Genomic DNA, 27,210 nt, shown 5'->3' with positions numbered 1-27,210 from the left:
CAAACTAAAGATATATAAAACCTGTATATAATATAGTTTATAGAATATAATATTTTTTTAACTCTAATCACTTCTGCTCATAAACAATGTGCTGATAAAAGAAAAGCAGTAGGCAATTAGCTAAGAATTTTCGTAAAACAAAACTGCAAATATTATAAACAATTTTGCATGTAGCTGCCAAAAGATGTGAATAATATAAAAGAATTTTGAACCTGTTCTACAGATATCAAGTTCAACAGACCGTATTGCTGTGGTTCTGGTCCTTTGATCATTGGATAGCAGAGCAATGCCGAAATGCTTAAAAAAAGATGTGATTTATTTGTGAGAAACTATACTATTAACCATTAATAAAGCAACTAACAAATAAACGCACATGATATATTTCTTGTAAGGGATAGATCAAGTGGCAGAAGTTGTGTAGGTTCTAGGATCAACTATGGGCTCAATCCCTGACATGAGCCTTCCAGAAAACAATCCATGCCTGTCTAATTGTCTTCATGTTCCAATTTCTAAAAGCAAACTTTTTTATTCAAATAAGTCGTAAACATTTTAAGAGAGGTCATACAAAATCAATCCTTCAAATTCAATTGATCAACATCATGGGAATGTGACTAGTTAATTGACCAACCCCTTAGTTCTAACATTTAAACACAATAACAACTTGGAGTTTGGATTATGGGAACAAACGCCTTGGATTCTGTAGTTCCGGTTGAAGAAATATCCTTCATTCAAAGTGCTTCCCAATGAAGAAGTTTTGCTGAATGCTTATGTTAGATTTAGTAACCTCGCACAAACACATTCAGCCAGGTCACAGTAATCCAATCCTTACTAAGCAAATTGATATGCCCTCATCAGATTCTTACTGGTTAAACCCATCACTTGCATTTTCACTCTACATACAATAACAGGGAGATTCATCCGGTAGAAGAAATAACCTTCAATTAAAGTCCTTCCCCTAAAGAAATTTGGCTGAAAGCACATGCTGATGACCATAAATTACTAATGTCATCTTTTTACACGTTCTTGTGGGGTAAAAAATTTGGAAGTAAGTCTAAACATTCACGATATTTTTCATCAATTGAGAGTAACTCTATCACAATAGAGAATGTAGAGGCATCTGGTAAAACATGTTTCTCTGCCATTTTATGAAGAAGTTCCACAACGTTTGACAATTTACTATTTTTCAAAAAACCACGCATTAGCGTATCATATGTAACAATATCTGGAGCACAACCCTTTTCTTCCATTTCTAAAAGCAAACCATTTGCCTTCTCCAATAACTTTTCTTTACAAAAGCCCTTGATCATGATGGTGTATGTTACAACATTAGGCACCAGACCCATGCAAGGCAACTGATTAAACAGCTCCAGAGCGATTTCAAGCTTTGCAGACAAACACAATCCATTAATGAGGGAGTTGAAGATGTCAATATTTATTCCAAACTTACAGTTTTTCAAATTATGAAAAAGTTCCAGGGCCTCTAGAACACAATCATTCTTGCAAAACCCATCCACACATATGACATAAGTAGTTGAATCAGGTGACAGGTCTTGAACTTGCATCTCGTGCAGCACCCTGCGAGCATCTTCAACCTTACCTGCCTGGAAAAGACCAGTTAATAAGGCATTGTATGTATCAACCGAGGGCCTAACTCCCTTGAGAACAATTTCCCTTAACAGATTCATAGCTTCCTCAGTCTTCCACTTCTTGCAATACCCATTGATCAATGCACAGAAGTTATGACCATCAATTTCACACCCTTTACTTGGTATAGAAAGAAATAGTTTCTTTGCTTCATCAAACCTATCTGCTATACAGAAGCCAGTTATCAAACTAGTGTATGTATATGAGTTAGGATTCTCACCGCTCTGAATCATCAGTTCTAGAATATCATTAGCTTTTTGCATCTGTCCCTTTTGGCAAAGCACATCTATCAACACACTAAATGTAACCACATTAGGCCGGACCCCTTCATCCAGCATCTCAGTAAACAAACCATTAGCCTCTTTCCATTTTCCGTCATAGCATAAACCAAGTATTATAGAGTTATAACCATACACATCAGGAAGAATCCCTGCATCTTTCATTTCTGAGAAAAGTTCTCTTGCCTTTTCTACCATTCCCTCTTTACAAAGTCCATCAATTATAGTATTATACCAAATTTGATCCGGCTGACAATAAATGCCATAACCACTATTCCTGTCAGTCATTTCTTCATGCAACTTAACTGCAATGCACGTATTTCTAGTTTGACACAACGCCTTAATCAGAATGGAACAAGTATACTTGCTAGGCCGACACCCAAACTTCACCATTTTCTTAAACAACTTGGTTGCCTCAAATATTTTATTTTCTACACACAAACCCTTTACCAAGGTTGTGTAAGTGACATTATCTGGTCTAAAACCCCTCGTAATCATATTTCCCAAAACCATAAAACCACCACATACCTGATTCACCTTGCAAAAGCAATTAATCAAAATGTTGAGCGTGAATAAATCAGGCAATATCCCAATGGAATCCATTCTAGCATAAAGTGACAAAACATGACTATAATGCTTACTCTTAGCAAGTGGACCTAACAAGAAATTGAATGATTTTACTGGAGGAATGGGCTGCATATGAATCATGATATCAAAGTATTTCAGTGTTTCACTAAGAGTAACATTTCCTGACTTACAGTTTATATTGAGGAATTTCTCGAGCTGTGTGCGAACAACTGGAACATTGGGAGTCATCGTTTTGGGATTTGAAGAAGTGGATATTGTAGGATTGGTGAACAAACATGACATTTTGATGGGATTTTCAGGAGAAGTGGTGGGATTTGAAGATGTGGGTCTTTGAGTTTGTGAGTGTGCGAACAAGGCAGACAATTTACCCTTTGGAGCAGCTCTTGACACTGCCATGCCAGTACAACAATTTGGTGTTTTGAGAACCATCGCAATGACAGAATAAATTATATATGCATCTATATTGATCAAGAAAATAAAATAAATAAATAAATAATAGGCATATAGGCTGAGATCAAATCATTCACATAATTTTTTCTGGAGAAACAAACCAGAACAATTTTTTTTTTGGATTATAAGTTGCGTCCTATATTATTATTTTTTTCCTTATTCGATAACCTCATTAATGTATTACATTAGTCTAAATTCACATTTATTTGAGTTTTAATCGAGAGTAAGACAAATAATTATTAAAATAAAACTATAACAAACAATATTTTTGCTTTTATTCGACTTAAATATCCATCTATTCCATTTTAAAATATTTTTATCCATAATTTTTTATTTACGTTAATTTCACTAAATTTAAATAAAAACCACAAATTAAGTACCTTTAGTTCATTTTTTTTTATCAAAATTTTAGATTTCAAAAATATATGTACCAAATTCACGTTGCCACAAGCAGGCGGTAAGTTTGTAATTTGGGATAAGTTTTGGGCTTTACATCTTATTTTGTTTAGTAAAAACTTTAAATTTGGGCTAAGTTTTGGGCTTTCCATTTTTCTTTTTTCTTTTTTCAAAAGTTTTAGGCCCTTACATTTTGTTTTTTTTTTTTTTTGGTTGGTAATAAGTTTTTGGCTTTAGTTGTAAAGCAAGATGAATGCTAAGCTGGGCAAAACAGCAACAGAAAAAGTCAATAATTTGCATGTTCTATTTAAAATAAAAATTTATTAGTTTTATATAGCACGTGATTATTGAAAATCTAAAGCTAGCTTGCGTGCAATTTATAATTTGATGGCAGTTTTTGCCTCTTGCTGGTTTGCATATAATTTGCCATTTAGTAATGCTTATTTCTAAATTGTCATTTTACCTATTTAGATTAAATGGTTCATCTAACAAATATATTGGAGCCCCCTATTCCTCTGTCTCTCATGTCTCTCCTTCTACTTCTCTCTCTCTCTCTCTCTCTCTATCTCTCTCTCTCTCTCTCTCTCTCTCCATCTAGCATGCAATATATCAATTGGTAAAAAAAATGTTTTTACGTCACTTATTTTATTGTCTGGTTTTGACACAAAAAAACATATACGATAAAATATAACAATTTATAATTCAAATTTAATTGAAAATTAAAAAGTTGACTAAAATTGGTAAAGTTTTAATGTCATTCTATATTATGTCAAATAAAATATTTTCAACTAAATTTTATAGTTTTATATTGCTTGTTACATTTATCGATTACATAAAAAGTAAAAAATTAACAAATTAAATTTTGGGGCTGGCCAAAATGTATTCAAGAAATATGAGAATAGATTCAACTTTTCCTTCCTACCATATCAACAAACGAACACAATTATATATATATATATATATGTACCTATGTACAATATAGTTTATGGAATATAATACTTATTAATTCTAATCAGCATTGCCAGGAAAGACTTCTGCTCTTAAACAATGCTCTGATCAAGGAAAAGCAGTAGGCATAACAGCTAAATGTTTTGGTAAATAAAACTGCAAATCTTAAAAAATACTTTGTATTTAGATGCCACAGGAAGAGGCAGATATTATATTATGTACATATATATATATATATATATTAAAATCCATTTCAAACCTATTCTACAGTTTTTAGGTCCAAAAGAACATCCAGTTTTTAGTAGCATTTCTGTAAATCTGATCCTTTGATCAATGGACAACAGAGCAACGCTAAAAAGTGCTTATTTGTATGGAACTATACTATTTACCATTATTTGCTATTCAAGCAACCGATATATAAAGTAACAAATGCTACGCGTCTCGTGAGGGACAGATCAAGTGGTAGAAGTCGTATTCGTTTTAGGTCGACCTGAGTCTTCAACAAAACAATTCATGGCAGCTCATGTTCTAAAAGCAAACTTTTTTTATTCAAATAAGTCAAACGCATGAAACAGGTCATACAAGTTCAACTCAGTAAAAGCTTCATGTTTGGAAAATGGAAACATACTTTACAGATTCAACAGTTCTGATGAAGAAATATCCTTCATTGGAAATGCATCCCAGTGAAGAAGCTTGGTTAAAATCAGCTCATGTTAGTGACTTTGCATAAACGCATTCAGCCAGGTCATACAAATCCAATCCTTTCTAAGTAAATTGATCCGCCAACATTAGAATCTTACTAGTTAAGCCAATCAAATGAATTTGAAGTCTATACACAAAAACAACTGGGAGATTGGATCTGATTGAAGAAACAACCAACGTAAAAGTACTTCCAGTGATGAAATTATGTTGACAGCACATGCTAATGACTTCTAAATTAATAATCTCATCTTTCTACAGGTTCTTGTGGGGTAAAAGAGTTGGAAGTAAGTCCAAACATTCATGATATTTTCCATTCATCGAGAGCAACTCTATCACTATGGAGAATGTAGAGGCATTTGGTAAAACATTTTTCTCAGCCATTTTGTGAATAAGTTCAACCACTTTAGATGAGTCATTATTCTTCAAGAAAAAATCCATTACTGTATTGTATATAACGGCATTTGGAGCACAACCCTTTTCTTCCATCTCTAAAAGCAAACCATTTGCCTTTTCTAATAACCTTCTTTACAAAGGCCGTTGATCATGATGCTGTACGTTATAACATCAGGCACCATGCGAGGCAATTGGTTAAACAGCTCCAGAGCAATTTTAAGCTTTGCAGATTTACACAATCCATTAACGAGGAAGAGGGAGACAAGAGAGATTGAAGTGGAGGAAGAGGGGGAGGAAGAGGGGCTACAATATCTGTTGTTAGATGAAGCATTATCCAAAATAGATAAAATGTTAATTTAGAAATTACTAGCATTGATAAAGAAAAGAAATGGTACTCATTAATTTACCAACAAAACAGTTTGCTAAATATATTCAAGAAATATGAGCAGAGACCTACATATATTCAAGAAATATGAGCAGAGATCAACTTTTCCTACGTACCATATCAACAAAGGAAAATAAATATCAACAGCACTGTTACAACCCTTAAGAATTCAACCAGAACTTCTTCAAATGGATCACCAAGTCTGTTATGATACAATGCCTGCTCAGACTCAGAAATACATTTTTGCAGCAGCATTAAAACCTAAATGATATGGCTTATGAACAGAACCAGACAGTACAAAGCAGTTAGGCTCACATTTTACATCTTAACAATCACCAAATGTTAATAGCTTATTGACCACAAAAAAGTTAACAGCTTGAATAACAGGGAATTGGCTGATTCAACTCCTGATTTTCCTGTCAACTTGTATAATCCACCCTGCAAACAGCTTTAAGGTGGATTTGGCTCACCTAATCTTTGATCATACAAGAATCAGATTAAATTCAGCTACAAAACCATTATCTTAGCAAGTTATAAAATGCTCAATAAGTTCTTTGCAATACAAGGAACAATAAGCACATTACTTAGTTTTACCATTATTGAAAAAAAGGGAAAAAGGGTATTACTGATGTGTATAATGGCCCAATTCTGCCCATTTCCAACTACAAGATTGTCGTTGCCTCGACACTGAATTTGTTCCAACGGACATCACCATAAGCTATCACATGATTTGTTGCCGCAGCTGTTGTAGAAGCTACATCAGCAGCAAAGCCATTGTGATTTGACAAATTTCCTAGATTTGCACATTTGTTGAACAGAAAAATTAACCACAGTCGGTAGACTAGTCACATTATTGGCAAATAAGGGCTGACTTAAATTTCCCAGCATTCCATTTAACTGAAGTAATGCCAATTGTTGATTTCCAAATGGAGAATTTTTAGGATAGGGACAAGATATAGGATTTCCAGTCGATTCAGTAGTAAGATTCATATGGAGGAGAAATTTTGAGGAACAAAACCAGAATTACTAGGCAGTGTGCCATAAAACCCAGAACCAAGGTACCTTGTTTGGTAACTTGTTGTAATGAACTAAACATTTGCAGATTGGCATTAACAGGTCCTGTTATTGTTCCCAAAGGAGCACAAGGAATCACACTTTGAGAAGACATTCCACAAGTGAACTGAGAACCTAGATAAGGCATCATGAATAAATTGAGAACCAAAAGCCTGAAAACTGGATTGAAGACCAGCATAAAGACCTCTAGGACCTTGCTATTGTTCAAAAGGCTGTGGGAACCTATTCTTCCACATACTTTCACTGGTTGATCTATTAAAATTTCCTCTTCCTCTACCATTGTACTCTTATCACCGCCAGAGTCTAGATAAGAAAACTGATTATTATTACTTAAAGCTAGCATTTTGTTGACTCAATGGCTTTTGAAAATTGGGTGTAGGTAGATTATTCTGATTCTTATAGCCAGGAGTATTACAAGCTAAAGGACCAAGTAAGTTGACAGACAATCCAACACGATTTGAGGACAAATTAAAAGAACCTCAAAAATTTCCAGAATTTACAGTATTCGTAGAATTTCCAGTATTTCCTGAATGAACAAAATTGGCAGACTTGCTACCACCAATATTTAATACCGCTGAGGTATTATACTCTTCTCGAAAATGAACTTCAGTTAAGCAAGCAGAATATAACCTCGAAAGTAGATTTTCAAAACTGCATCAAATTCGTGTCCAAGTCTCCGAAAATGTAACATCAGTTTCATGTACAAATTCTCCAGCAGCTTCAAGATTATCAGCAAATTGTCTTCATTTTAAGCCAATATTCATTAATTCCCTTTCTTAGTCGACTGCCATAGTGTTTTACATCTCATAATCTGAGATCTGGCATCTTCCAAACATCAAATATAGACTATATGTCTCAAAACTTCCTTCAAAATAGCAGATCAAATTCAACCAAGAAGCAACTGGTATTGTTTCTCAACTCCAATTCTTTTTTGATGTCCTCCATTCCAGTTTCTTTAATTCTGATTGGTCAACAAGCTTAACTAACTAACAAATTTGTCATTTGTTAGAACTGAATCACATGTCTAAGACTTGTTGGCTGCAGAACATTAACGCAGATCCAATTAACTGCTGAGCTGGAAGCTGACTTGGCATGACTAGAGTAGATCTCTTTACCGGCAGTAACAGAGAGAGAGACAGAGATTGAAAGCAGAGTGTTTTTGCTTGGCGGAAGAGGGAGAAGGAGAGGAAGAGGAGGCTACAACGAACAAAATGACAATTTCAAAATTAGAACATTAACAATGAACATAATGGCATAATGTTTAAGAAATATAAGAGTAGATTCAACCTTTCCTTCATATCATACCTACAAACCAAAGTAAAGATATATAAAACCTATATATTATATAGCTTATAGAATATAATATTTTTTTAATTCTAACCACTTCTGCTCGTAAACAATGTGCTGATAAAAGAAAAGCAGTAGGCAATTAGCTAAGAATTTTCATAAAACAAAACTGCAAATCTTATAAACAGATTTGCATGTAGATGCCAAAAGATGTGAATAATATAAAAGAATTTTGAACCTGTTCTACAGTTATCAAGTTCAACAGAATATATTGCTGTGGTTCTGGTCCTTTGATCAATGGATAACGGAGCAATGCCTAAACGCTTAAAAAAAGATGTGATTTATTTGTGAGAAACTATACTATTTACCATTAATAAAGCAACTAACAAATAAACACACATAATAGATTTCTTGTAAGGGATAGATCAAGTGGCAGAAGTTGTCTAGGTTCTAGGGTCAACTATGGGCTCAATCCCTGACCTGAGCCTTCCAGAAAACAATCCATGCCTGTCTAATTATGTCTTCATGTTCCAATTTCTAAAAGCAAACTTTTTTATTCAAATAAGGCATAAATATTTTAAGAGAGGTCATACAAATTCAATCCTTCAAATTCAATTGATCAACCTCATGGGAATGTGACTAGTTAATTGACCAACCCCTTAAGTTCTAACATTTAAACACAATAACAACTTGGATTTTGGATTATGGGAACATACTCTTTGGATTCCGTAGTTCCGGTTGAAGAAATATCCTTCATTCGAAGTCCTTCCCAATGAAGAAGTTTTGCTGAATGCTTATGTTAGATTTAGTAACCTTGCACAAACACATTCAGCCAGGTCACAGTAATCCAATCCTTACTAAGCAAATTGATATGCCCTCATCAGATTCTTACTAGTTAAACCATCACTTGCATTTTCACTCTACATGCGTTAACAGGGCGATTCATCTGGTAGAAGAAACAACCTTCAATTAAAGTCCTTCCCCTAAAGAAATTTGGCTGAAAGCACATGCTGATGACCATAAATTACTAATGTCATTTTTTTATACGTTCTTGTGGGGTAAAAAAGTTGGAAGTAAGTTTAAACATTCACGATATTTTTTGTCCATTGAGAGCAAGTCTATCACAATGGAGAATGTAGATGCATCTGGTAAAACATGTTTCTCCGCCATTTTATGAAGAAGTTCCACAACATCTGACAACTTACTATTTTCCAAAAAACCACGCATTAGAGTATCGTATGTAACAATATCTGGAGCACAACCCTTTTCTTCCATTTCTAAAAGCAAACCATTTGCCTTCTCCAATAACTTTTCTTTACAAAAGCCCTTGATCATGATGGTGTATGTTACAACATTAGGCACCAGACCCATGCAAGGCAACTGATTAAACAGCTCCAGAGCAATTTCAAGCTTTGCAGACAAACACAATCCATTAATAAGGGAGTTGAAGATGTCAATATTTATTCCAAACTTACAGTTTTTCAAATTATGAAAAAGTTCCAGGGCCTCTAGAACACAATCATTCTTGCAAAACCCATCCACACATATGACATAAGTAGTTGAATCAGGTGACAGGTCTTGAACTTGCATCTCGTGCAGCACCCTGCGCGCATCTTCAACCTTACCTGCCTGGAAAAGACCAGTTAATAAGGCATTGTATGTATCAACCGAGGGCCTAACTCCCTTGAGAACAATTTCCCTAAAAAGATTCACAGCTTCCTCAGTCTTCCACTTCTTGCAATACCCATTGATCAATGCACAGAAGTTATGGCTATCAACTTCACACCCTTTACTTGGCATAGAAAGAAATAGTTCCTTTGCTTCATCAAACCTACCTGCTATACAGAAGCCAGTTATCAAACTAGTGTATGTATATGAGTTAGGATTCTCACCGCTCTGAATCATCAGTTCTAGAATATCATTAGCTTTTTTCATCTGTCCCTTTTGGCAAAGCACATCTATCAACACACTAAATGTAACCACGTTAGGCCGGACCCCTTGATTCACCATCTCAGTAAACAAACCATTAGCCTCTTTCCATTTTCCATCATAGCATAAACCAAGTATTAAAGAGTTATAAGCATACACATCAGGAAGAATCCCTGCATCTCTCATTTCTGAGAAAAGTTCTCTTGCCTTTTCTACCATTCCCTCTTTACAAAGCCCACGAATTATAGTCTTATACCAAAGTTGATGCGGCTGACAGTAAATGCCATATCCACTATTCCTCTTAGTCATTTCTTCATGCAACTTAACCGCAATGCTCGCATTTCCAGTTTGACACAATCCATTAATCAAAATGGAACAAGTATACTTGCTAGGCCGGCACCCCAACTTCACCATTTTCTTAAATAACTTGGTTGCCTCAACAATTTTGTTTTCTGCACACAAACCTTTGAGTAAGGAGTTATAAGTGACAACATCTGGTCTAAAACCCCTCCTAATCATATTTCCCAAAACCATAAAGCCACCACATACCCGACTGACATTGCAAAAGCAATTAATCAAAATGTTGAGCGTGAATAAATCAGGCAATAACCCAATGGAATCCATTCTCGCATAAAGCGACAAAACATGACTACAATGCTTACTCCGAGCAAGTGGACCTAACAAGAAATTGAATGATTTTACTGGAGGAATCGGCTGCATATGAATCATGATATCAAAGTATTTCAGAGTTTCACTAAGAGTAACATTTCCTGACTTGCAGTTTATATAGAGGAATTTCTCGAGCTGGGTGCGAACAACTGGAACATTGGGAGTCATCGTTTTGGGATTTGAAGAAGTGGATACTGTAGGATTGGTGAACAAAGATGATACTTTGATGGGGTTTTCAGGAGAAGTTGTGGGATTTGAAGATGTGGGTCTCTGAGTTTGTGGGCGTGCGAACAAGGATGACAATTTACCCTTTGGAGCAGCTCTTAACAATGCCATCGCAGCACAACAATTTGGTGTCTTGAGAACCATCGCAATGACTCAGAACAAATTGTATATGCGTCTATATTGATCGAGAAAATAAAATCAATAAATAAATAAAAATAGGCATAAAGGCCTAGATCAAATCATTCACATCGTTTTTTTCTGGAGAAAGAAACCAGAACAAATGTCTTTTGGATTATAAGTTGTGTCTTGTATTACTACTTTTTTCTTATTCGATAACCTCATAATTGTATTATATTAGTCTAAATTCACATTTATTTGAGTTTTATGCGAGAGTAAGACAAATAATTATTAAAATAAACTATAACCAACAATGTTTTTATATAGCACGTGATTATTGAAAATCTAAAGCTAGCTTGCGTGCAAGTTATAATTTGATGGCAGTTTTTGCCTCTAGCTGGCTTGCATGTAATTTGCCATTTAGTAATGCTTATTTCTAAATTGTCATTTTACCTATTTAGATTAAACGGTTCATCTAACAAATATATTGGAGCTTCCTATTCCTCTGTCTCTCATGTCTCTCCATCTACCTCTCTCTCTCTCTCTCTCTCTCTCTCTCTCTCTCTCTCTCTCTCTCTCTCCATCTAGCATGCAATATATCAATTGGTTAAAAAAAGTTTTTACCTCACTTATTTTATTGTTTGGTTTTGACATAAAAAGACATATACGATAAAATATAACAAATTTATAATTCAAATTTAATTGAAAATTAAAAAATTGACTAAAGTTTGAGAAATTTTAATGTCATTCTATATTATGTCAAATAAAATGTTTTCAACTAAATTTTATAGTTTTATATTGCTTGTTACATTTATAGATTACATAGAAAGTAAAAAATTAACAAATTAAATTTTGATGCTGGCCAAAATGTATTCAAGAAATATGAGAGAATAGATTCAACTTTTCCTTCCTACCATATCAACAAACGAACGCAATTATATAAATGTGTGTGTGTGTATATATATATATATATATATGCGGAAATTCTATGGTGAGGACGGTTCACGTGGGGATCGCAGTATTAGTGACGGTTTTTCATAGTATTAATGATGGTTTTTTAGAAAATCGTCACCAATACTATGAAAAACGTCATTAGTACTGTGATCCGTATGAGAATCGTCCGCACCATAAACGGACTGTATATATATGTACCTATGTACAATATAGTTTATGGAATATAATACTTTTATTAATTCTAATCAGCATGGCCAGGAAAGACTTCTGCTCTTAAACAATGCTCTGATCAAGGAAAAGCAGTAGGCATAACAGCTAAATGTTTTTGTAAATAAAACTGCAAATCTTAAAAAATACTTTGTATTTAGATGCCAAAGGAAGAGGCAAATATTATATTATGTGTATATATATATATATATATTAAAATCCATTTCAAACCTATTCTACAGTTTTTAAGTCCAACAGAGCATCCAGTTTTTAGTAGCATTTCTGTAAATCTGATCCTTTGATCAACGGACAACAGAGCAACGCTAAAAAGTGCTTCAGGAAAAGCTGTGAATAATTTGTATGGAACTATACTATTTACCATTATTTGCTATTCAAGTAACCGATATATAAAGTAACACACGCAACGCGTCTCATAAGGGACAGATCAGGTGGTAGAAGTCGTCGTTGTTTTAGGTCGAGTTGAGCCTTCAACAAAACTATTCATGCCAGATCAAGTTCCAAATGCAAAACGCCCAAAATAATTTTGAGAACTGCATGGAAATATGTTCTAAATTCAGAAATTGTATTTGACAAATGATAAGATTGTGGATTAATTGCATTTTGGTACTTCTAGTTTAAAAATATTTTAATTGAAATCCTTAATTTTAAAACTCATTATAATGAGTGTTCAATTTTTCATTAGACGCAAATTGGATTATGACTGCCTTTCACTAACGGAAAATGACTTTTACTAACATAAACTTAACCGTCATCCATGGAAATGGATATGGAGCATCAAATTGTAATTTTTAAAAAATAAATGGTAATCTGCAAAATTTTAAAATTATAGTAAAAAATTACAGCTTTTTATATAATTTTAAACCCCATTTTTAATTTATTTTTTAAAATATCTGCTTTAAAAAGATAACAATTAGACCGTCCCCATATCAATTTTTTTTTTATTTTTTTTTATATTCAAATGTCATATGTATGTCCAAAAAAATATATAGGGATAGAAGATTACCATTTTAAATACTTTAATAATATATAAATATTTTAAAATAATTAAACTAGAAAATTGGGCCAAAAATAAGGATCATTTTGTAATTTTATATTTGACACTATATAATATAAAAATAAACTGTAAAATATTTAATATAATTTTCAAAAATTTTGTACTTTAATACTTTTATATTTTGAAAATTGCATTTTGATGCCATGGATATTTCGCAGGGATGACCATGAAATTTCTATTAGTCAAACTCAACAATTGTTACTCAATAGTCAATCCTAACACAATTTGTAACAAATTAAAAATTAAAAGCTTAATTATTGAATTGTAAAACCGAGGATGAAATTACAAATTATCAAATTAGTGGATACTAAAATAGAAATAATAATGTTGTATAATATGTTGCGACTATATATAATGACCGATCGCTTCATAGTCATCATTATTATTATTTTTAGATTTTAATTTCTAACATTAAAGAAGAGAACAAAAAAAAATTACTTCCATACAAGATCAAGAAACGACAATTTATAGTTTTTGGTTAAATATAATCCCACATGTTATATATGTGTATATATAAATGTGTGTATATATGTATAGGCTACAAGCGAGAGAACCGCAAGACAAATGTAGTCCTAACATTGTAGTGTTACACCATTTTTTGATTTGTCACTTTCATATTTGTCACTTTCATACTTTTTGTTGTTGTTGTTTTGTTATATATATATATATATATATGTATATATTTTGAAAGGAAAATGATAATGTATTAATGAGAAGAAACAAATATGCATCATTGTTCAAACATCTTCGGAGCCATAGAGGACCCACGTCAAGCCAAGCAAAAAATTGAACAAGATCAAGAGAGAGCCTAGCTCAACGATGATCTACTTTATTTGTTATTCTTGGAGAATGGCTGCATGGAAAACAGCCTAGAGGCTGAAGCTGCAATTGGAGGTGATCCACTGTAAAGCATTCAGCAATTAAAGAATCCTATTCATCATGAATGAGTTCGATAGCCTGCAAAGAATCTGATTTCACAATTCCTTCATTGAAACCACATTGAACAGCAAACCCACAAACCTTTAGAGGATAGCCATCAACTCTACCGCTAGAGTAGACATCTGATGATGATGGGTGATGGGTGATGGGTATGGACAGCGCTCCCATCATCTGACCACGGTTACTTCTAATCACCGCCCCTACTCCTGATTGACCTCTACAAGAATCAAACACCCCATCTGTTCTAGTTTGTTGTTGTTGTTGCTTTTGTTGCTGGGGCGCATTCAATGGAATTCTTAACAGGAATTAGACTAGAAGACAAATCTTATACTCGGTATAGACAACAATACCTCCACCCACACACAACCACTCTCAATATTTCAGCATTTTCTTTTGTTTTTTCTAGTAGAATTCACTCACTTTGTGTTTCTGATGGATACATGTTTCTGTCAAAGAAAGCACATCAATAACATATGAAGGGAGAGAAATAAGCTAGAAAACCATACTCAAAAGAAAATTTTAGGAGCTGAAAATCAGCATTTTGACATAACTTGATATCTCAATGAACAAATCTATACAAATAAGCACCTCAATGACACCTCCAATGCAAAATCAAACAAATTTTTAACCTATCCTCCTAAAACTTTGACTAACAACAGATACTCAAAATGGACCAACTAACTTTCTTCTCTTCAGCTTCAACCATGGAATGCAATAAGTCAGAAACACTCACATGAACCAAGAACTCACTAGGACCTGATATTTAATCATATGCTATTGTACAAGGCTTTTCCAAAGTTTCACCATTGCCTATTTCTACATAGATGTTTGATTTACATCCATAAATTACAGATTCAATAATTCTGAATGAAGAAATATCCATCATTCAAAGTGCATCCTGGTGAAGAAGCTTTGCTGAAAGCAGCTCATGTTAATGACTTTACATAAACATATTCAGCCAGGTCATACAATTTTGCAACTCATGTTAGTGACTTTACATAAACATATTCAGCCAGGTGATACAAATTTAAACTTTTTAAGCAAATTAATCTTCCCTCATGAGAATCTTACTACTTAAACCAATCACTTGAATTTGAATTCTAAACACAACAAAAACTGGGAGACTGGTTCTGACTGAAGATATAACCTTCACAACATACTTCCAGTGATGACAGTTGGCTGAAAACACATGCTAATGGCTTTAAATTAATAACATCTTTTTTCTACATGTTTTTGTGGGTGAAAAAGTTGGAAGTAAGTTTAAACATTCACAATATTCCTAAACATATAACCTGCACAACGTAACCTTAAGAAAATTGATCTTCCCTCATGCGTAATTTACTGGTTAAACCCATAACTTGAATTTTAAATGTAAATGGAATAACAACCTTCGCAATGTACATCCAATCATGAAATTCTGCTAATAAATTTATGTTAATAATGTCATCTTTCTACAAGTTCTTGATGGATAAAAAAGCTGGAAGTAAGTCTAAACATTCACGATATTTGGAAGTAAGTCTAAACATTCACGATATTTTTGGTCCATGGAGAATAAGTCTATCACAATGGAGAATGTAGAGGCACCTGGTAAAACATGTTTCTCCGCCATTTTATGAAGAAGTTCAACAACATTTGATAACTCACTATTTTCCAAAAAACCACGCATTAGCGTATTGTATGTAACAATATCTGGAGTCCATTTCTACAAGCAAACCATTTGCCTTTTCTAATAACTTTTCTTTGCAAAAGCCATTGTTCATGATGTTGTATGTTACAACATTAGGCACCAGACCCATGCGAGGCAATTGGTTAAACAGCTCCAGAGCAATTTCAAGCTTTACAGATTTACACAATCCATTAATGGGGGAGTTGAAGATGTCAATACTTATTCCAAACTTACAGTTTTTCACATTATGAAAAAGCTTCAGGGCCTCTAGAACACAATCATTCTTGCAAAACCCATCCACGCATATGACCTAAGTAGTTGAATTAGGTGACAGGCCTTGAACTTGCATCTTGTGCAGCACCCTGCTGGCATCCTTAACCTTACCTTCCTGGAAGATTCCGGTTAATAAGGCATTGTAGGTATCAACTGAAGGCCTAACTCCCTTGCAAACAATTTCTCTAAAAAGATTTGTAGCTTCCTCAGTCTTCCACTTCTTGCAATACCCATTGATCAATGCACAGAAGTTATGATTACTAATTTCACACCCTTTACTTGGAATAGAAAGAAATAGTTCCTTTGCTTCATCAAACCTACCTGCTATACAGAAGCCAGTTATCAAACTAGTGTATGCATATGAGTCGAGATTCTCACCGCTCCGAATCATCAGTTCTAGAATATCATAAGCTTTTTGTATGTTTCCGTTCAGGCAAAGCACATCTATCAACACATTAAATGTAACCACGTTAGGCCTAACCCCTTGATCCACCATCTGAGTAAACAAACCATCAGCCTCTTTCCATTTTCCATCATATCATAAACCAAGTATTAGAGAGTTATAAGCATACACATCTGGAAGAATCCCTGCATCTTTCATTTCTGAGAAAAGTTCTCTTGCCTTTTCTACCATTCCGTCTTTACAAAGCCCATCAATTATAGTATTATACCAAATTTGATGCAGCTGACAATAAATGCCATATCCACTATTCCTCTTAGTCATTTCTTCATGCAACTTAACTGCAATGCTCGCATTTCCAATTTTACACAACCCCTGAATCAAAATGGAACAAGTATACTTGCTAGGCCGACACCCCAACTTCACCATTTTCTTAAACAACCTGGTTGCCTCAACAATTTTGTTTTCTGCACACAAACCCTTGAGCAAGGAGTTATAAGTGACAACATCTGGTCTAAAACCCTCCTAATCATATTTCCCAAAACCATAAAGCCACCACATACCCGATTCACATTGCATTTTCAGGAGAACAAAGATGATATTTTGATGAACAAAGATGATATTTTGATGGCATTTTCAGGAGAAGTTGTTGGATTTGAAGATGTGGGTCTTTGAGTTTGTGGGTGTGCAAACAAGGATGACAATTTACCTTTTGGAGCAGCTCTTGACACTGCCATTGTGTGTACTACACTGCTACTGCTTCCATCACAAAATGGTGACAACACGCAAGGCGTCAAAGGCACAAACAAAAAGTAAAATGGAAAAAAGAAACAAAAAATAAAAAATAATAATAATATTTAAAAAAAACACGCAGATAAAAAAAAATTAATTATATTTATCGTTTTTGGATTAATTACACTTTACAATTACGTCATAACGTTGAGTTTTACTTGAAAAAATTATTCATCAAAATAAACTATAACAATCTATAATAATATAATAACCGACTTAAATATCAAACTATTTCATTTTAAAACAAAATCTATCCATAATTTTTTATTTATTTAATTTCACTAAATTTGTTTATCTTTGTGACTTAATTCTTGTATATTTCAATAGAAATTTATATTTGTATCATTTTGACTTTGGCATAAAACAACGGGAAAGTTTGTAATTTTCTGGAGTTTTAGGTGCTAAACGTCAAAAATAACTTCGAGGGCTAAAAATGATGTATGTTTTTAAATTCAGAAATGAAGTGTTGATAAATAATAATATTGTGAATTAATTGTATTTTGAAATTTCTAGTTTAAAAATACTTCAATTAGAACCTTTAATTTTAAATTTCAATACAAAAGACCCTCAATTTCTAAACAGATGCAAATTGGATCATGATTGACTTTGCCTGAAGGAAAATGACTATTGACGAATATAAATTTAACAGCCAGCCATATGAAATTGATACGGGGCATCATTTTGTAATTTTTTAAAAATAAATGGTAATCTGCAAAATTTTAAACTATATTAAAAATTTACAGTTCTTGTATATACTTTTAAATCCCTTTTTAAGTTTATTTTTAAAAATATTTACTTTAAAAAGATAACAATAAGACCGTCCCCTTTTCAAATATATATTTTTTTAATTCAAAATGTAATACATATGTTAAAGAGTTATATAAGGATAGAAGATTACCATTTTAAATATTTTTAATTATAAATATTTTAAAATAATCAAACCAGAAAATGGGGCAAAAAATAAGTATCTTTTTTACAAATTTATATTAGAAACTATATATAAAAATAAAACAAAAAATTTAAAATAATTTTTAATATTGTTTTAAACATTTGTACTTTAATATCTTTATATTTTTAAAAATTGCATTTTGATACAATTTACATGGATGGCCATTAAATTTCTATTAGTCAAAATCTATTATTGTTAGTCAAAAATCAATTACAACACAATTTGCAACAAATTAAAAATTAGAGGCTCAATGTATTGAATTTTAAAACTGAGTATGAAATTGCAAATTATCGAGTGGATGCCAAAATACAATTAATTCTAACATTGCTTAAGTTGTTGGCAACTTTATATAATGACTAGTCGCTTCATCATCATCGTCATTATTATTTTTATTTTTAATTTCTGACATTAAAGAAGAGAAAAATATTTACTTTCAAACAAGATCAAGAAATGACAATTTATAATTTTTGGTTAAATATAGTCCTACAACGCTTTATGTGTGTATATATATATATATATATATGTTGGGTAAAAACGAGAGAACTGCAAGATAATGTATTCCCAGCATTGTAGTGCTGCATCATAATTTGAAAATGATAATATATCAATCAGAAGAAAAAAATCCATCATTGTTCAAACATCTTAGTAGTCATAGAGGATCCACTTCAAGCCAAGCAGAAAATTGAACAAGATCAAGAGAAAACCTAGCTAAACAATGAGTCAGAAGAAAAAATACACCACTGTTCAAACATCTTTGTAACCATAGAGGATCCACTTCAAGCCAAGCAGAAAATTGAACAAGATCAAGAGAGAAGCTAGCTAAACAATAAGCTACTTTATTTGTTATTCATGGAGAATAGCTTCATGGAAAGCAGCCTAGACGCTGAAGATGCAATTTGAGGTGATCCACTATAAAGCATTCAGCAATCAATTAAAGAATCCTACTCATCATGAATGACATCAACAGCCGACGAAGAGTCCGATTCCACAAATCCTTCATTGAAACCACATTGAACAGCAAACTCACTATCTTTGAGGATAGGCATCAACTCTACCTCTAGAGCAGACATCTGATGATGATGTGTGATAGGTGATGGGCATGAACAGAGCTCCCATCATCTGACCAAGGTTATTCCTAATCACCACCCCTACTCCTGATTGACCTCTACAAGAATCAAACACCCAATCCTCAGAGACAACCACATGGAGGAGGCCATTATAACAAATGTTCAAATAAAAGATTACCAAAATACTATTGTAGTAACATATAATATTATAGACTTCTCAGTGCTACATTTTATACTAAAAAAATTTAAATAAAATGCCATACCACAATTAAGTTTACATAATGCCTGTTGAGTCTAACATGTAAATGAGACAAAAATCACTTACAGCTATAGTAAACAGATATGTCCAAACAGGAAAGTAGAAGTAGAAGATGAAATGTTCTATTTGTTGTTGTTGTTGTTGTTGCTGGGGTGCATTCAATGAACTCTTAAAGGGAATTAGATTAGAAGACAAATCTTTTACTAGAGGATAAACAACAATACCTCTCCCGCGAACAACCAATCTCACTATTTCAGCATTTTCTTTTGTTTTTTCTTGTAGAATTCACTCACTTTGTGTTTCTGATGGACACACCATGTTTATGTCAAAGAAAGCACATCAATAACATATGGTGGACTCAGGTTGTACCAGAAATTTATTTCCATAAAAGGATTTTAATTTAACTGGAATATGAGTGGAGATCAAAGCGCATTGATCATAAATCTAAAGAACAAAAAGATGGGACAAAGGGAGAGAAATAAGCTAGAAAACCATACTCAGAAAAAGAAAATTTAGGAGCTGACAATCATCATTTTAACATAACTTGATATCTCAATGAACAAATCTATACATATAAGCACTTCAATGCCACCTCCAATGCAAAATCAAACAAACTTTTAACCTATCCTCCTTAAACTTTAAGTAACAACAGATACTCAAAATGAACCAACTAACTTTTTTTTCTTCTGCTTCAACCATGGAATGCAAGAAGTCAGAAACACGAACCAAGAACTCAGCAGGACGTGATATTCGACTAGATGCTACTGTACAAGGCTTTTCCAAAGTTTCATCATTGCCTATTTCTACAGAGATGGTTCATTTGCATCCATAAATTGACCAGTTACTAATGCCATACTGTAACAACAACAGAAAATAGAGAAAGGATTTGATGAAATGGGTGAGAATGAGATAGTTTAGAACAAAGGGAAAGATAGCAGATGATGGGGATAGAATTAGATGAACAAAGAAACAAACAGATTGAATATCAAGCAGAAGAATAATCAGAGTATTTCACTCAATAATCCGTAATAATAGTTCAACAAGTTATAATCTCAATAGTCTACCTTATAGGGTTATAAAAATCCAAATTTATAATACAATAACCTAATAACATAGAAAATAAATAGAATAAAAATCCTAACTAGACAAAGAAACTAAATCAAAACCCTAATAAAACATGATTATATTAAAACCCTAGCAATTAGAAAACCCCAATAATTATATTCCCATATATAGTCCATTGGTTTCCATGTCAAGATAATTAAAAGAACCACCATTATTTTCATCTCGAAAGATGTGGGTCCATATCTTTCTTTTTGGGAGAGAGAAAAAAAAGCGATTTGAAAATTACAGAGCAATACAGTAAAAGCAGTTAAAATGTATGATCCAGAAGAAGAATACACTCTGGGAAATTGCAGAATGGGTAAAACAAGCAAAGGAATTATAAGACTACTTCCTGACTCTTCTTTTAGCTCTTTCCCCTGCTGAGACAAAAATAGAGTACTTTCTCCAATATCGAAAACTAATTGCACGTAAAATACTTTGAAGAAATATGTTTTTACCTGATATATTTAAAAAACCCTAGTTTGTTGCAGCCAAGTGCAACAAGGATTGATACAATTTGTATTTTATAATCATATAGTGTAAATACTCGAAGCATTATATTCAAGGACACAAGTTTTCTATGGAGTTTAAACTTAGGTCCATGTAACAGCAAGCAAAAGCAACCATACCTACTATACAAAAAATGGGGATCACCTATGGTTCCTGTGACCTTGATCTGTACCTTCCTAACACAAGCCTGCAAATGATGAAGTATGACAGTGCATTTAAATGTCTACAGCCACAGCCACAATACTACAATTGTTAAAATGGAGTGGTTGAGACTATGATGAAAATCAACACTTACTTGAACTTGATTGATATGACCAGCTTCGAATCCTGATTACAATTCTATTGTCACAATTGTTTATGAAGTGCGCACCTCCACTTATATCATATAGATTAGGTGAACCCCAAATCCAACGGTGTAAAAGTTAGCCATGGTAAAAATTGATAGAAAAATTAAAAAAAAATTAAAAAAAAAAGAGTAAACACACACACACACACACACACACACACACACAAAAAAAAAAAACTAGCCATGGTAAAAATTGATAGAAAAATTAAAAAAAAAAAAAAAAAAGAAAGAGTAAACACACACACACACATAAAGGAGATAATACAACAGAGCACATGACAGCAAAGCTATCTAAGATCTTCTACAATCCAAACGTTGCAAGAGTGATGAAGAGCAAAACGTTTAACCTTGGTTAGCACTTAGCATCTGATAGACAAACTATGTTCTTATCCTGTTACAAGTGAAAACAAATTAACTTTGGTGAAAATTAAAATGAAATTCAGCTACTTTTTCCTTGAAAAAGCAAGAGAAAATTTTTTGACTCCAGAATCAGATAATATCTTCATAGCCATGGTTTGTCATATAATATTTTAAACCTATTCTAGAGTTATCAAGTCCAATAGAACATCCTGTTTCTAGAAGCATTGCTGTAGATCTGGTTTTTGATCAATGAACAACAGAGAAATACAGAAGTGCTTCAATAAAGCGTGATTTATTTGTGTGAAACTATTTTATTTACCATCGTTCACAATACAAGCAACCAATAGATAAAATACATAAGCTGTATGTCTCGTTAGGGACAGATCGAGTGGCAGAAGTCACCATGGTTCTAGGGTCAGCTATGGGCTAGATTCCTTACCTGAGCCTTCCAGAAAACAATTCATGCCTGTGTTATTATGTTTGAATATCCTAAGTGCAAACTTTTTTATTAGAATAAGTCATAAACACATTCAAACAGGTCATATATATTCGATCCTTTTTATATGATCCTTCATATTCAATTGATCTACCTATGAGACTCAGACCAGTAACAACTGGTAGTTTGGAATATGGAAACATACTTTCAAGATTCAATAATTCTGAATGAAGAAATATCTGTCATTCAAAGTGCACCCCAGTGAAGAAGTTTTGCTGAAAGCAGCTCATGTTAGTGACCTTACATAAACAAATTCAGCCAGGTCAGACAAATTCAATCCTTTTTAAGCAAATTGATCTTCCCTCATGAGAATCTTACTAATTAATCCAATCACTTGAATTGAATTCTAAACACAACACGAGCTAGGAGACTGGATCTGATTGAAGATATAACCTTCACAATATACTTCAGTGACAAAATTTGGCTGAAAGCACATGCTAATGACTTTGAATTAATAACGTCTTCTTTCTACATGTTTTTGTGGGGTGAAAAAGTTGGAAGTAAGTTTAAACATTCACGATATTTTTCGTGAATGTACAACCAAGCAATGCTAAAGTGCTTCAGTAAAGGTGCGACTTCTTTGTATGAAACTATACCAACCATTATTCCCAAACGTATAACCTGCACAACATACCATTAAGCAAATTGATCTTCCCTCATGAGAAACTTAATGGTCAAACCCATCACTTGAATTTTAAATGTAAATAGAATAACGACCTTCACCATGTACTTCAAATCATGAAATTTTACATTAATAATGTCATCTATCTACAAGTTCTTGGGGGGTAAAAAGGCTGGAAGTAAGTCTAAACATTCACGATATTTTTGGTCCATGGAGAGTAAGTCTATCACAATGGAGAATGTAGAAGCATCTGGTTTAACATGTTTCTCTGCCATTTTATGAAGAAGTTCAACAACATTTGACAACTTACTATTTTCCAAAAAATGACGCATTAGCGTATTGTATGTAACAATATTTGGAGCACAACCCTTTTCTTCCATTTCTAGAAGCAAATCATTTGCCTTCTTTAATAGTGCTCCCTTAGAAAGGGCGTTGATCATGATGGTGTATGTTACAACATTAGGCACCAGACCCATGTGAGGCAATTGGTTAAACAGCTCCAAAGCAATTTCAAGCTTTGCAGTTTTACACAATCCATTAATGAGGGAGTTGAAGATGTCAATGCTTAGTCCAGACTTACATCTTTCCAAATTATGAAAAAGTTTCAAGGCCTCTGGTACACAATCATTCTTGCAAAACCCATCCAAACATATAATATAAGTAGTTGCATTTGGGGCCAGGTCTTGAACTTGCATCTCTTTCAACATCTTGCGTGCTTCATCAACCTTACCTGCCTGGAAAAGACCAGTTAATAAGGCATTGTATGTTTTTATTGAGGACCTAACTCCCTTATTAACAATTTCCCTAAAAAGATTTATAGCTTCCTCAGTCTTCCTCTTCTTGCAATACCCGTTTATCAATGCACTGAAGTGATGACCAACAGTTTCACACCCTTTACTTGGTATAGAAAGAAATAGTTCCTTTGCTTCATCAAACCTACCTGCTATACAGAAGCCGGCTATAAAATTAGTGTATATATATGAGTTGGGACTCTCACCGCTCCGAATCATCAGTTCTAGAAAATCATTAGCTTCATGCATCTTTCCCTGCTTGCAAAGCACCTCCATGAACCCATTGAATGTAACCACATTAGGTCGGACCCCTTGATCTACCATCTCAGTAAACAAACCATTAGCCTCTTCCCATTTTCCATCCCAGCACAAACCATGTATCAGAGAGTTATAAGCATACACATCTGGAGGAATCCCTACAGCTTTCATTTCCGAGAAAAGTTCTTTCGGCCTTTTCTACCAACCCATCTTTACAGAGCCCATCAATAAGAGTCCCATAACAAACTTGATCCGGCTTACAATAAAAGCCAAATCTACTATTCCTGTTAGTCATTTCTTCATGCAACTTAAGTGCAACGCTCGTATTTCCAGTTTGACACAACCCTTTTATCAAAATAGAACAAGTAAATGTGTCAGGCACACATCCCAACTTCAACATTTTCTTAAACAACTTGGTTGCCTCAAAAATTCTATTTTCTGCACACAAGCCCTTGATCAAGGTGGTGTAAGTGAAAATATCAGGTCTAAAATCCCTCCTCATCATATTTCCCAAAGCCGTAAAACCATCACGCACCCGATTCACTTTGCAAAAGCAATTAATCAAAATATTGAGCGTCAATAAATCAGGCAATAACCCAAGCAAATTCATTCTAGTATAAAGTGACAAAACATCACTATAATGCTTACTCTTAGCAAGTTCTCTAAATAAGAAATTGAATGATGATACAGGAGGAATGGGTTGCATATGAATCATGATATCAAAGTATTTCAGAGCTTCACTAAGAGTGACATTTCCTGACTTACAGTTTATTTTGAGGAATTTCTCGAGTTGGGTGCGTACTGGATCATTTCGAGTTTTCGTTTTGGGATTTAAAGAACTGGGTTTTGTAGGAGGATTGGCGGACAAAGATGGCATTTTGATGGAACGTCCAAGAGAAGTTGTGGGATTTGAAGATGTGGGTCTTAGTGGGTGTGCGAACAAGGATGACAATTTACCTTTCGGTTTTGGAGCATTTCTTGACACTGCCATGGCAGCAGAACAAGTTTTTTTTTATTTTTTTTATTTTTTTTTGTGGCTTTACGAAAAGGTTTTAAAACAACCAAAACACCCAAAGGCAGCAGAACAAGGTTATGCTCTGAGGATGACCAAAACTGCATCAACCAAAAAAAAAAATAGTGTTTGTTAACAAGGCAGTGTAAATACAAAAATATTTTAAAAGTAAAATGAATCAAAATAACAAATCCCAATTAATAAAATAAAAACTAAAATTTATTTATTTATTTATTTTTTAATTTTGTTATTTAAATGAAACAATAAATTTTTGGATTATAAGTTGCCTCCCTAATTTATTGTTTTCTTATTTTAGATATAAGATGAATATACTCCTAGATTGCATTTAGTGCTACAACAAAATTTGATAGTGTTACACTCAGATTAAAAAGAATAATTATAACAATCTTCAACCAAACGCTTACCGCAAGAGCTAAGAAAAAAAAAATAAAAAATAAAAACTAAAAGTTTACCAATATTATTATAGTCAATATTATAGGACTAGTTTTATCTGTACTACAAATTTTGATACCAATATTTTATTTTTAATTACTTTTTCAATATTCCAAAAATATCATTTCTTAAAGAGTTACAAATACTTTCAAATACATAGCAAAATTAAAATAAATTACTAGGTACACTGAAATAAAGCTTTAGAAAAAATAAAATAAAATAAATCTTATAAATTGAGACAACGGAGTTTAACAGTTAATATGAAAAAAATGAACGAAAATAATTGGCTTCAATGCTAAAAATATAAGTATTTAGCTTTCTTTGAGCATTTGTTTGCTTTCTCTGTATGTATTTTTATTTGATTTTTCTTTTTATTTTATCTATGTTTCCAACCAATTATTTTCATATACACTCGAAGTTATTTGGTATATGTATTTCAAATTATTTGATCATATTCGGTTCTGTAAACTAGAAAAAATATTTGTTTGAACTCTTTGTAAAGTCATTGGGTAAACATAGTCCAAACGAATTAATTATCCAACTTATTTATACCGGATTATTTTAATTATATTGAGATGATATAATTCAGATAAAAATACAAAAATATATAAAATCATTTGATATGCATAATCTGAATGAATTGTATTTTTCCAGATTACATATACTAGACCACACCACACAGTTATATTCGAATTATGCATAATTTAGATGGAAAAACACATCCATTTAAATTATGTATACCAAACTAAAATAAATAAAAAATTAAAAGAAAAATGAAAAAATACGAAAAGAAAGAAATATCTTTTGTAGATAAATAAATCTGAATAACACAAAACCCAATTAAACAACTTTCTCCCATTTTGATTTACTGTTATTTTTGCTGAAAAATAGAAAAAGAAGAAACTAAAGCATAAGCTAGGAAACTGGTAGTTGAGGATCAAATTGATAAGTGAATGTGATTGTAGTTTCAGACGTTCTTAGTTATAGTATATAAGAAGAAATATCAATAGGGATTATTAAAGATGACATGGATTTAAACATTTGGAAATTAAGACTGTAATATAATATATGAATTTAATTTAAAAGGAAGTTAAAGTAATAAATGTGATATATGTATGTAATTATGTTTAAGGGTAAAAATTAGGCATAGATGATTTGTATAAATAGTGAAACTTAAAATAAAAATCAATGTATGTAGATTGTGAGGTGGGTATAAAAATTTGCGGTCTGAATAAAACCTCCAGCATATATAAACTTTTCGTTACTATTTATTTGAAGCTAAAAATGTAAATTGAATGGCATACCACAATAAATTTATTAGAGTGCCTTTTGAATCTGACATTTTAAATGAGGTAGAGTCACTGAAGCTAAGGATTCTTACAAGTTACAACCATATTATATAGATATGTAAAATAAAAAATAATAAAAGAAAATGGACAATATTATTATTGTTAATATTATTTTCTTAATAATAATAATCATAATAATAATAATAATAATAATAGTAGGTTGGTTCTTAGTTCTTACAACCATAGTATACATATATATAAAAACAAAAAATAAAGCAAATAAAGGGGGAAAAAAAAAAGAAA

The 27,210-nt window shown here is 32.8% G+C and overlaps 3 protein-coding genes and 1 long non-coding RNA gene across 5 annotated transcripts; all 4 read right to left on the bottom strand.

Annotated features, from left to right (window-relative positions):
• LOC107413274 (putative pentatricopeptide repeat-containing protein At1g12700, mitochondrial) lies at window positions 1–3,108 on the bottom strand. 2 transcript variants are annotated; one of them, XR_009640533.1, is made up of 2 exons: window positions 2,681–3,108; window positions 1–297 (listed from the first exon to the last, which is right to left on the bottom strand). XR_009640533.1 is itself a non-coding variant. In XM_060820060.1 (2 exons), exons 1-2 carry the CDS (start codon window positions 2,937–2,939, stop codon window positions 1,014–1,016), a joined length of 1,824 nt encoding a protein of 607 aa, XP_060676043.1. In that variant the 5' UTR covers window positions 2,940–3,089; the 3' UTR covers window positions 499–1,013. The 2 variants fall into 2 exon arrangements, 1 of the variants encoding a protein (XP_060676043.1); XM_060820060.1 differs by lacking the exon at window positions 1–297 and adding an exon at window positions 499–2,578 and having other exon boundaries at window positions 2,681–3,089.
• A 2,722-nt stretch (window positions 3,109–5,830) lies between these two features.
• Window positions 5,831–11,287, bottom strand: LOC132799192 (putative pentatricopeptide repeat-containing protein At1g12700, mitochondrial). Its single transcript, XM_060820062.1, has 2 exons — window positions 8,862–11,287; window positions 5,831–8,055 (listed from the first exon to the last, which is right to left on the bottom strand). Exon 1 carries the CDS (start codon window positions 11,110–11,112, stop codon window positions 9,187–9,189), a length of 1,926 nt encoding a protein of 641 aa, XP_060676045.1. The 5' UTR covers window positions 11,113–11,287; the 3' UTR covers window positions 5,831–8,055; window positions 8,862–9,186.
• Window positions 11,288–16,066: 4,779 nt separating this feature from the next.
• On the bottom strand, window positions 16,067–24,457 carry LOC125421523 (putative pentatricopeptide repeat-containing protein At1g12700, mitochondrial). The gene is given in 5 exon segments (XM_060819806.1): window positions 16,067–17,124; window positions 19,409–19,505; window positions 21,400–21,467; window positions 23,083–23,103; window positions 23,254–24,457. Coding segments are annotated over 5 exon segments (2,145 nt in total). The 5' UTR covers window positions 24,325–24,457; the 3' UTR covers window positions 16,067–16,236.
• Window positions 18,921–21,797, bottom strand: LOC125421456 (uncharacterized). Its single transcript, XR_007239807.2, has 3 exons — window positions 21,576–21,797; window positions 21,400–21,467; window positions 18,921–19,505 (listed from the first exon to the last, which is right to left on the bottom strand). It is a non-coding gene; the product is annotated as an uncharacterized LOC125421456 (long non-coding RNA).
• Window positions 24,458–27,210: the final 2,753 nt, after the last annotated feature.

The sequence above is a fragment of the Ziziphus jujuba genome, chromosome 8 (genome assembly GCF_031755915.1).
Source record: "Ziziphus jujuba cultivar Dongzao chromosome 8, ASM3175591v1".
NCBI lineage: Eukaryota > Viridiplantae > Streptophyta > Magnoliopsida > Rosales > Rhamnaceae > Ziziphus > Ziziphus jujuba.
This window is presented reverse-complemented; position numbering and strand designations above follow the sequence as displayed.